This window comes from Amphiura filiformis, chromosome 20 (assembly GCF_039555335.1).
Source record: "Amphiura filiformis chromosome 20, Afil_fr2py, whole genome shotgun sequence".
In the NCBI taxonomy this organism is placed as follows: Eukaryota; Metazoa; Echinodermata; class Ophiuroidea; order Amphilepidida; family Amphiuridae; genus Amphiura; species Amphiura filiformis.
Window position 1 is genome coordinate 10,814,679 of NC_092647.1, and position 12,425 is coordinate 10,827,103.

Consider the following 12,425-nt stretch of genomic DNA (forward strand, 5'->3'; position numbering starts at 1 on the left):
ATATCTTTGATTCTCAAACAAATGTCTACAAATAAGGTCTTAAGTCAGAGCTAAAGAGTACAGGTGTGAGATATTTGTTTTAATTTCGACATATTTGTCTTTGTTTAAAGTTGTTTTCTTTAAACTTCCGTGGTCCGGGTACGCGCTGGTGAATTGCGATCGCGTAGAAGTGACAAGGTCGCCTACTACGCGCCGCGCCGAAGACCAATGGTTCAGCCGGCTTGTTGTCAAGTGCATTGATCAGCCAATCAGCGTGATTGTTTATTGCTTTTGTGTTTACGCTCGTGTACGCGATACGCACAGGCACGACCACGGAAGTTTTAAGAAAACAACTTTAGGATATACTAGTACAGGAGTGAACATAACTGGTACCTTAAATTTTTGACTTACTGTATGCAGTGGCAAACTAAGGTGGTGGATGACCAAGGAAGTGCCCCTTCAAAGAGAGAAAGAAAACAAGAAATAGAGCTGGGAGCCACTGTGTGACAAAATAAAATGTGTGTGTAAAGAGAGAATATTTTTGTAATGCAGAAAAAGGAATGCTTTTTTTTTTCAAACGAGTTGAACATGTACACTTGTGTTAGGGGGTCATTTTTCTGTTAAAACTTGTTGAGGGGTTAAATTTGGACCAATACGTATTTTGAATCACAAACAGTTGGTAATGGTTGAATGCCCCATAAACCACAACCAGGAGAAAAAAGAGAGGTCAAGGGGAAGTAAAAATTTACTTAAGCATGTATTTTAGGGTGTTTTTTTATATGCACCAATGGTCAACTTCAAACATTTTGTACTAAGACTAATTTTACAGTCTAAGTACTCTGAATTTTTGCAAAGGAGCTTCACATTCTCATTTTTTACAAATTAATAAAGAGTGAAATTAAGAGTGGTTATGTTATATCTATACACATGATACACATGATTTAATTGATTTTGAATGCTTAGACCTCTGCCAATTATTAAGTGACAGTTATTGTCAGAAAATTTGCAAAAATGATTAATACGGAATGTTATTAACTTTTATTCCCAGTTAGGTTAACGAAGGTTAAGGATTACGATTGCGTTTTATATGGCAAAACAGAACAATATTTGTTTTTATTATGAAACAATTATTATTATTATTAGTGTGATCTGCATTTTTCTGAAATTTGGAGTAAAGACCCAAACAACATGGCTAATTGTCTAGATGAAAACCACCAGGCATTTTCCTTAAGAGGTACAGGTTCGAATCCCTTCTGATGCCATAACTGGACAGTGATTTAGCCTCATCCATGAGTGGTCTTCCCCTAAATATAAGACGTTGGGAGCAAGCTGGTCGACCCGTTTTGGTCTGGATCATGTTCTGAATCTCATTAATGGTGGATGAAGATCTGACATCTAGTTGAATTGTATCATCCTCAAGTGTCTTTACAGAAACCTGAAAAACTGAAATGTGAAAGAAATTGCAGTTTGAGAGATTTCGCAAAAAAAACTAAAGTGAGAAATATTGCGTTATTTTGATAGATTTAATCAGCTCGTAATCGGCGCACAGTGTCGACACCCTATATTATAAATATAAACTTAATACTCCTTTGGTGAGCGACGGGCGAGTGGTATTTCACCGAACGAAAGAAAAGGAGTTCTATCTGATTGGCTAGCAATCGATCGCTGGATCGCTCAGTGGTGAACTACAAACTCAAAATGGAACGATGTATTCAATTCGATTGAAATCGATATTTTATTATTGACGCAGATAAAGAAAATGGCATATTGTGTATTGTATGACTTGTGATTTAATTTTCTAATACATGTGTTCCTTTATTGAATTGGAATTCTCAAACAGTTTAATATATCACAATTTTTATTTTGAAGATCAAAATCGTTACTTATAAAATGCAGTAAAATATATCCACAGCAAAATACCGGTCCCCGCTAATTAGTGTATTTAATTCCCAGTTAGTGTATTAAAAATAAAACCAGGGATTTACATGACAACAAATCAAATTTTCTTGTAATAGAAATATCATATGGGATACTGATCTTGTGACATCTCGCCAGAAGCGTCCCGAAGTATTAATTCAAGTCCTATACTTTGAGTACTTTCTTTAACACCCAAAATATAGACCAGACAGATCAACTAATAGCACTCTAAACGTGGGTCTACTTTTCGGGGTAGGTGTATAAGCCTAACATTTCCCGCTTTTTACGAGCTGATCTAACTTTTGGAGGTACTATTGTTAGTACCGAATCATATGAATCTATTATTGAAATGTGTCAATATTGTGGAATAAATTTCCGGATCGGGAACTTTATATCCGGAACTTTATTACAAATCATGAATTATGATAGTATTTAGACAAACATTGCGCACATGTTAAGAAATTGATTCGGGTGTAATATTATGAAATCTCACATTACCCCCTTTAAATTAATGTACAGAGATGTACACAAGTGTTTGATTTCCTTGCCCACATGGAGTTTCTTGTCCTTAAGGAGAAGGAAAAAGGAGGTTCTGATATTCCACTCAGGTCTGTAGCAAAGATTTTTTCGTAGGCGGTGCAGAATTTGCAACATATGGACCTTTTCAGTTGTGTAATTTTAAAAAGAACGTGAAAACGTTTGTGTGGATCAACCAGAATTGTTGATTTCATGATGTGGTACTATCATAATTTAACATGAAATAACAACATTAGAGTTGCAGCAACGTGTTTACCGTAAAGATGCGCCGAATGGCCCTATGGGCTCACTTGACATAAGTGGAATTTTAGGCTCAACCTAAAAGTGCCCTCCCATAAAATTCCCACCAGCAAATAGGGGCACAGAACCTTTATTCTTGTTTGAAGTTCATAGGAGGGAGCTCCATATTTGCACATCAAATTTACCCCAAGGCAAAGGAGCCCAAGTGCGCCATTAGGTGAATCTTTACGTTATTGTAACAAAATATCATGATTTGTGAAATTAAAAAGATGTTTGTTTTGTAGTGTACAATTAATTTGGAACATTTCCATAGAAAACACATTCGGTATTACATAAAAGGTTATGGACTTTGAAATAATTATGAGCCCTGTGGGAGGGTAAAATGGGGGCGGTAAAGAACTTGTTTGCAAGGCGAAATGGGGGAAGCAATTTTAAGCCGAATGAGGAGGCTGGGCGATTTTTGGCTCACATTCATGGGGCACCATTTAAATAAAACGCTCTTAGAAAAACAGTACGGAAACGATTAAATACTTAGCATGGAAATTTTCCCATTTAAGGTTTGCAAACCGGATCTTAAAAATTTGGCATGTGCAAGGAGAGTAAGCAATGTTCGGCATGTCGAGAGGGGAAAGCAGTTTTTGGCACGTCGTTTAAAAGTTTGGAAATGATATGAAGTCAACAAGTTTAGGCTTACTTGACAACATTTTTATGAGTAACATTAATGTTATACAGACAACGCAGGATAAACAAATGAATTGTGCCATATCCCACAATGCCCCACATAGATTAACATAGATGACATTGAAGCTACAGGCTGTATCAAAATGCTTGGTACCCAACGTTTTTAGTATTTATTAACAAGCCTGCTTCTTCAATATGCAACATTGGATCCTCTTGAAATGCCCAGGATTTATAGTTTTATGCCTTTCATAACATTTATCTAAACTCCTCAACAACAGTTTGGAAAGTTTTTTCAAGCATCTGTATCTCCAATTATTTGTGACATATTCATATCGTGATCGTGTTGCATATCAATGGATAGCTACAATAATCCACTTTACAATGACACTCCATTTGAAACAATAACATTTTTCACGGCTGAGTACACGCCTTGTGAATGTCGTGGGGTCTCTAACAGAATTTGCCAAATTGACCATTATTTTGTGCTCAAACAACGCTAGCAACTAACCTCAATAGCTGGTGGAAAAACCATAGGCAGCCACAATAGTTAGGCACCTTCTCCTCACCGACCTGGTTACACGTTACTATGGGATGGCATTCAATTCTTCAAACAAGGATCCGTCGCAGATCATTCAATGCGGTTGCATATGGGTTTCTCTGGCACGCACAGCACGATCATGCTGGTCCGGCCACAAGTGTTCAATTGGGTTTAGGTCTGGCCCCCGGGTCTGGCCTGATGGCAGGCCATTTTGACTCTACTCCCCTATTGATCTGTAGGTAGTCGACGACTACTCCCGGCGACTACTGTGGCTATGTGGGGCGAGCGGTGTCATCTTGGAGGATTGCATTAGGTCCCATATTGTGAAGATATGGGATTGCAGCTTGCTGCACATAATAACAGTTAATTTGGCAAATTCTTTTTCAGACCCCACTTCATCCACAAGGCGTGTACTCAGCCTTGAAAAATGTTATTGTTTCAAATGGGGTGTCATTATAAAGCGGAGTATTGTAGATATCCATTGATATGCAACACGATATGAATATGTCACAAATAATTTGAGATACAGATGCTTGAAAAAAATTTCCAAACTTTTGTTGAGGAGTTTATGAATAAAGTAGCTCATATGTTGCATTTTGTTGTGATTGTCTCGTCCATAATAACTGGAAACTGATGGGTACCAATCATTTTGATACATTTTGTATAGTGAAAGACAGAGATAAAAGATTAGTTCGCTTCTGAATTTCTGACAACTAGACAGAAAATGTCGTATTGCGCAGATGAGCAACCAATCACGGCGCGCCTTTGCCCTGACGTAAGACGCGAACTAGTCTTTTTTGTCTCTGTCTTTCATTGCATATCCTGGCTTATATGCAGGTGATGTAGTATTTATGTTGCTTTATGCAGAGTAGGGTGAAAATCCTACTGAATGTTGGAAAATTATAATGGGATCAGGATTGTTTAAATTTGGAAAGTATGTTGTCATACCTGCTTCAGGAAGAGTTGATGCTACACCAGACGATACTTCCAAAGATGTCCCAGCACCGTCGTCAGTCACAAAGCGGCACGCTCCTAATCCAAGCCCCACAAATGCAGAGGAAACAGGTATTGTTGTAGCCACACGTTTAGAACCGCCTTTTCCGACTTTCTTGCTGACTGCTTTCGCTCTGACAGGTGCGCTGGACAAGTCGCTGGACATACCGGCGACTTTTAAGGCAGGTTGTTTTATTGTTGAAGAGTTTGCTTTGCGCTTTAAGTTCTTCTTTTTGCGGCGCTCTATTGTCACCCGAATGTTGAAATGCACGCCTTTGTTGTAACTCAGTAATAAGCCATCCTTTACATATGACAAAAGTTTCTCACCGTGGCCATTTTCCAAACAAAGTTCTCCTCCATTGTCTATTTTTGTCACAGCATAGCTGTAATGAGAGCCACTTCCCCCGTTTTGAATATGGATATTCCTGAACTTGTTGATACTTCGTACCGGCTGGGTATCAATTCGAAGGGCTTTTCTTTCCTTGCTGTAAGTAACTAAGGTTGAAGTTGGATTTGGGACTGTATAAAGATGATTCACTGTTAACTTATTCAGCAACTTTTGAGTTTCGTCCTTTTCGGCTTGAATTTTTTCAGTGCTTTCGCTGAAGCGCGAGTGGTAGCTGTATTATCCGTCGCAGTTGGTTCAGGTTTGTAAACCGTAACTACTGTCTCTTCATCCTCTGTAATTTCTACAGTGAAACTGAAAGACATTGTCTTTGACCTATGTACAAAAATATAAATGTTACAGATAATTGTATATTATTATAATATAAATTTTCAGTCCAATTAAATAGGTTTTGAAAACCTTTAATGCAGAGTATGGTATATCCTAATCGAAAATGTCCTAAATATAAAAACATTGTGGAAAGAAACAATTATGAACACAATATTGCATTTAAGTACATAGTGTGCTTGAACTATTTACTTTTGCTTCCAAAAATGAAAATGAAAATAGACCTTTGACCCCTTATAATTGAATATTTAGATGGAATATCTTGATGATCACATGAAGAATGTATCACATACTTCGTATGTATAAATTATACGATATATTTGATTACGTAACAATATTAGTATAAAATCAATAGACTAGGGACACTACCAATCACATAAAAAGGCGGGCCTGTTAAATTACAGCGAAGGCACGTGTTTATCGAGAACAGCAAAAATACACGATGCATACTTGTTTTGAGCAGAGCTAAACACCAGGTCCTGAGTCTGCTTTTGATAAAATACGAGACTTGTCATTATACTTGGTTGAAAATGGGACGTCTTTGAACTTCAACAGTTGGAAGACTTGAAGGGAAGCGACATTATTTGGCTAAAATGTCGAAAATGATAAAGCAGTTATTACAAATAACATTAATTATCTCCAAAACGAAACAGAGGAAATTATAAAGACTGGCTTCATGTGAGAGCTGGTACTCAGGACCATGTTAACTGATGCAAATCAAACAACAATCTGCGCATGCGTAGGTGGGATGATATTATATAACATGCTGGAAATGTATGAAAATTGCTCAAAATATTATAAAATGCTATTTAAAAAGAAATTTAATAATGCATGTTCAGAACAATTGTAAATATAAATTTTCTCATTCAAACGATGACCCCTCTCTTTGTACCACTACTTTTTGTATACATGTAACAATAGTAGACTTACAATTATATTACGGTTTTCAAATATTTTCCAAATATAGGGAGACCCGGGGGGAGACCCCCGTTTTAATGTTTGGGGGTTAGTAAACAGAAGTGGCAAAAACAATTAAATTTCCACGTTTGCTATTGTTGGCAATATCAAAAAGGGCTTGTTTTTGTCAAAAATAACATTTGAACACACATTATAAATAGACTAAAACCTTAACAGCTCGACAAAGGTGGGTTTATGAGATGGTGTGTGTTCTACCTCATTACATCATTTCAGCATCTTATTTCCCTTCAAGCCATATTATAATATTTCTGTAAAAATAGATTAGTATTTATTTTCCATAAAATGTTAGCTTTTACTGTCAGATATGTCCCTTTTAATTTTGAGCCGAACAAAGCATGAGGTAAAGCATAGAAAATTGGAATTTACTACTAGGGCCCATGCATGTTACTCCCGCGGTTGTAATACGGTACGATCCTCGGGTGTGTGTGTATGTGTATCCCGCACGCCGTGCATACGTGTTCGACTAATATTTCCATCGTAGATTTTGACAAAACTACAGCACCTAAAGTCTTGATTTTTGAAGAGTATCTTTATTGACTAAAGTACATTACAATCGTTTAAAAACCAGAATTAAATTTTTTTTGAGGGCGTTCTCCTCAGCAAATGTTACAATATGGCTTTAATAAATCGACTCGTTTTCTGCCAGTGACTGCAGACCATTGTTTTTATGCTAATGCTGTGACGTAATCAAGTGTACGATATCATGTTTACATGTGTTGTTTGAAAGACAAAGGTACAATGTTTGTGTGATCGAAGTGAAATGCTTTGAAAATAATCCATGGTCACAAAACAACTTTCATTACTTACTGACTTACTTACATGAATTCCACGTCCAGAACTGGTCGTATCCTTAAGGAGAATGAAACCGAAGATATGAAAATATCCAAATGGATTTCGTAGAAACATGAGATAATCAAAATTACTGAAAACTGTGCCAAATAATTATCCCTGCGGCGTCATGCATAGTATTTGTATTATGATTTTTAGTTTTCCTATAAATTATCATGTTTTTCATCATGATATCAGAGCATATGTTTAATGTATAAAGGACGCGTAAACTTGTACTTCACCCGGTTGAAGCAAGTTTAAGTAAACTTTCGAAATGCAATATCATAAAAGGTACACACAACGTTATTTGCACATATTGCATAGTTTTTATTTGATGATGATAACAAATCTACTGGCCACTTTGAACCGTGAATTTCGTTGAACTTTTACGTAACCTTGTCCCACAAATACTGGAACATGACAACGTCTCAACTTTAGTATAATATATATATTATGTGTGGTTTGTACTACAGAATACTTTACTTTAAGGGCACAATTTGTCAATGGTTCTTCAGATTTTAGGCAAAAAACAAACAAACAAACAAACAAACAAACAAAACAAAAAAACGTTTACAAAGCTGTAAATTACTTTTGTATCTTTGGCGTGTAATCTCTTCTATTGACATTTTCCACCCAATGTTGTACTTTCTGCTCTCTGAACAAGTTCATTGAGTTACACGTCTTCATAAATAGGCCCAGACATTCTCATATACACCAGGCACAAAAACAACAACCTGATAATTTTGGATTATTCTGAAATTTTGTTATATAAATTGGACTTGCTTTCTAATTTCACACCCTGTTCGTAAAATTGACCAAGAAACCCTCAAACCTCAAAATCAAAAGTTGCAATTTCAATAATTTTCAATGGGAACGCATCGTTGGATTGCACACAAGCACCACGGGCCAATCAATAAAACACACAATGTATTCAGGCACAGTCGAATCGTTAAAATTGCAACTTTTGATTTTGGGGTTTGGAATTGAATTGCTAGACTTTCACGAACAGGGTGTCAAACATGTCAAATGAGAAAACGAAGTCTAATCAACAAAGTGCATATTTCAGAATACAAATCATCAGGTTGTTGAACAGCAAGGGTAACTATAACTGACGAGTTTCTTTTTGTGCCTGGTGTATACTGATCGTATGTTAGGTCTGAGATTGCAAGTCCTTCACTCAATGTAATCTCTCAGCAATTGGAGAGTGTTTGAATATTGTGTGTTCAATTATATTTGTGCTTGACATTAAAGCACTCGTACTTAACAAAATCAAGGATCAAATACCTTTTTACTGTCGGAGTCCCCAAATGCGAAATTAGCGTCAAAATTTCACCAATTTTTGCACTCTTGCAAAATTCGAGTCGGCAATAAAATCTCTCGATCTTGATCTAGCTTTGCGATCAAAAACACAAAATTACAACTACGACGGCACTATAGTCAAATGGAGGCACTATAGACGAAAGAAACAATCGAAATACTTTGTTTTATTTCTTCTTTTGCCTGGGTTACTCATTAAGTGGATGTTTTAAGGTATCATCTTCCCAAGGGAATACTGAATAAAACATTCGACGTCCACTTGAAAAATGCAATTTTGCTGTCTAAAAAAATATAAAACAAAGTCAAACAGAAGAATGTTTTTTTTGCCTAGATGCGTATTTTCAATTCTCATAATTTTTCTCATAAGGGAATGAAAAACAAAATAAATATATTTATAAATCCTAATAAAACAACGTCAAACATAAGAATAGGTTTTTTAGATGCTTATTTTCAATTCTTATCATTTTCCTCATAAAACAATTAAAAACAAAAGAAATTGATTTAGGATTTATCCTAATAAAACAAGGTCAAACATCAGAATAGCTTTTTTTCTAGAGGCTTATTTTCAATTCTCATAACTTTCCTCATAATACAACAAGAAACAAATGAAATAGATTTACAATTTCTTATAAAACAAAGTCAAACATAAGAATAACTTTTTTTCTAGATGTTTGTTTTTAAAGTTATTTTTATGTTTGACTTTGACTTATTAGAGTTTGTAAATCTATTTCTTTTGTTTTTTCATTGCATTATGAGAAAAATTATTCTTATGTTTGACTTTGTTTTTTATTAGGTTTTGTAGATCTATCTAAAATTCCTGATAAAGATAGTGTGATCTATCATATCGAACGCCTTTGAGAAGTCCGTCAGAACCACTGTTCCAATGTTGTTGACTTTGTCAGCACCTAGGTAAATTGAGTGAAGGCTGACTGAATAGTGTGATCTGGCTATGCCCATATATGTAATATGACAATGAAAAAAAGACATAATATTTACAAATCCTAATAAAACAAAGTCAAACATAGCCTTTTTCTAGATGCTTATTTTTGATTCTCATAATTTTTCTCATAGTACAGTCAACAACAAAAGAAATAGAATTCAAAAGAGGGCGTGAATGTGTGAATGAACTGAACACCGCATACTATATTCCCCCTAAATCGTGCCATAGCTGTTCTATTGTGGTAATTTAGTTGCATATATTTATAAGCGATCTGTTACATTCGAAATCAATAGAAAAAAAGAAAAAAAAACCTCATTGAAATCACCAGATGTCTTCTACAAATACTTGCGTGATCCTCATGATCCCCCACGTGTAATTGCTTTATTTTTTTTGTGAAAATTGTCAAAATGAGTTCACGAAACAAGTCAGAAAGTGTGCATTACCCAGACGATGATGGCCGACATTATTCAATGTGGCAGCAGCCAATAGCGTAAACGAAACAGACAATAATGACGGCAACACTGCCTGGACGTTGAACGCCCCGTGCCGAGGTGCGTTTTTAGCTCTATTGTCCCCGTTACAGATAAAAAATGCACAAAATTTACTTCACAGTGCAATGTATACATTTTCACATGAAAATAAATATTTTTGGATTCAAAATGAATGTGAAGAAAAAAATCTTATAGCCAGGAATGGGTTCGATCTCGGGATCCTTTGCGTGGCAGGCGAAGACGCTACCATTACACCTCGCGCACATTGGTATACGTAGGGGGAAATTTTCAGTATATATTATAACATATCGTGCGTTATTCATACAATTTTTTTTTTAAACAGTACTTACAATGAGGTTCACTGTCGAACCTCAACGGATTTAAACTGATATAATAGTGCTTGATAACATTCATACACTTCTAGAATTATTTGAAACATTTTCGTGTTTACGTGTAAAACCAATGACGAAAAACTTAGTCAATCTTGGCCGGCCCCCTGGAATTACCATTACCCGTGATATCTGTGCGCGCCGTGATATCCCGTAAGAGATCTCTCGTAACAAAATATACATTTCGGATTTGTTTTTATTGAGCGAGCTACGAACAATGGCGGCTTGTAAAACTGACTGATATTAGTTTTATTTGTAATAATAAATTAGATGCTTACCGGCTGTCTTGACGGAATTTTGAAAATGTCAATCGAATTCGAAGAGGCTACTATGCTTTAGCTATTTATACATGTCACCAGACGATGATGAATTAGTCCTTACTGGATGTATAGACAATTAAAAAAAACCCTTTATGAAGGGAATGTCGACTACAAGGTAATTCCCCGAGTAGAGGCAATGACAAAGAAGTAGGTTAAAATGCGGCATTTGTTATTATATGCTAGAGATGAATATGTGTGACCTGTGCACGGTTGTTTGATGTGATCATTCATTACTTTACCAACAGCTATCAAACTGTATACTCTCCCGACGAAATGTTTTTCCGCACCCTCTACATGTATAACCGCAGAAAATGTTAAATTGTAATGATACTACAGATGGAAAACGTATCAAACCTAACTGTCACTATAATATAAACCCTTTAATCAATAATAGTCATAATTGCAGGAACTTGGAACCCTCATTTATTACAAAAATACATGATGCAGTCATGTCTACAGTAGAATTCAATTCGACCTTTGCAGGACTTAAACCCCATTTAAAGCTATTAAACCAAGATAACACTCATTGAAAACAGCTCAACTGATTAAATCATATCTTCTCTGGTTAAATACACACAACATATGTGTCTGCTTTATACGTACAATGGAGCAATGAGCTGGGATTATACTTTCAGTTGGGTGAACGATTATCAAGCGAGTGCTAGAGAACAATTCTGTGTGGTCTTTGTTTACGAAATGAGACAATACGTGCGGCTTATTGTTAACCAGCGTTCTTGAAAATGAGAAACATGGTGGTTTGCAGACTTAACACGGTTTGGAAATAATTTCTTCATATTTTTGGTGTTATCTGTCGTTTACATATCCTTCCTAAAACACAAAAGTGCGACTATTTCCAAACACCTAAATTAGCTAAAAATTTAGGACATGTTACAAAACTATATTTTCTAGAATTTCATAGAATAATTTAAATGTAGCTTGTACCGTTTTTTTGTGGCATCCTTCAGAACTGAGCGGTCCGTTACCAATATAGCTCATTATTATGTTTTCAGAATCTTGCTTCCTATACCTCTCCACACAGTTTAAAACGTCAAAAAATAGCATATTGGATGCATTTCGAATCCAATTTTAGCGCCACCTGGATCCCAATCCCCCGTGATTTTTAAAATCACCGATTTTGCCGCCAATTTTAACGTATTGCAAACAGCAACGACCGTATGTGAGACTAGCGAACATAAACGCACTGAATGAGACTATTCATTCATGAACTCAATTTTGTTTACTTTGCTGTCAAACCGGGAGAATTTGATTTTCTACGGACGCGGAAAGAGATGTTTAATTTCATGATTCTAGGCTTGAAAATCAACGTTGTGTTGTACTAAATGCATGTTTCAGCTGCTAAGAAATGAAGAAATTAATGTTGTTTGCCGTTTATCTGTACGAAAGTACAAAAACGAGTAAAACCGGTGCTTAACAACCACGTAAAGGCTGCAGAATTCGGCACTCTCATGCCTCGGACATCGAAAATTATCATATTTTCTGACCAAACCAGAGGATTTATACCTGCCAAATGTCACTTTTGTAAC

General features: G+C 35.9%; 1 protein-coding gene across 1 annotated transcript; it reads right to left on the reverse strand.

Annotated features, from left to right (window-relative positions):
- Positions 1–1,159: 1,159 nt before the first annotated feature.
- On the reverse strand, positions 1,160–10,902 carry LOC140142718 (uncharacterized). Its single transcript, XM_072164720.1, has 3 exons — positions 10,840–10,902; positions 4,841–5,606; positions 1,160–1,422 (listed from the first exon to the last, which is right to left on the reverse strand). The coding sequence occupies exons 2-3, from the start codon at positions 5,049–5,051 to the stop codon at positions 1,172–1,174; spliced, it is 462 nt and encodes a 153-aa protein (XP_072020821.1). The 5' UTR covers positions 5,052–5,606; positions 10,840–10,902; the 3' UTR covers positions 1,160–1,171.
- Between the last annotated feature and the right edge of the window lie 1,523 nt (positions 10,903–12,425).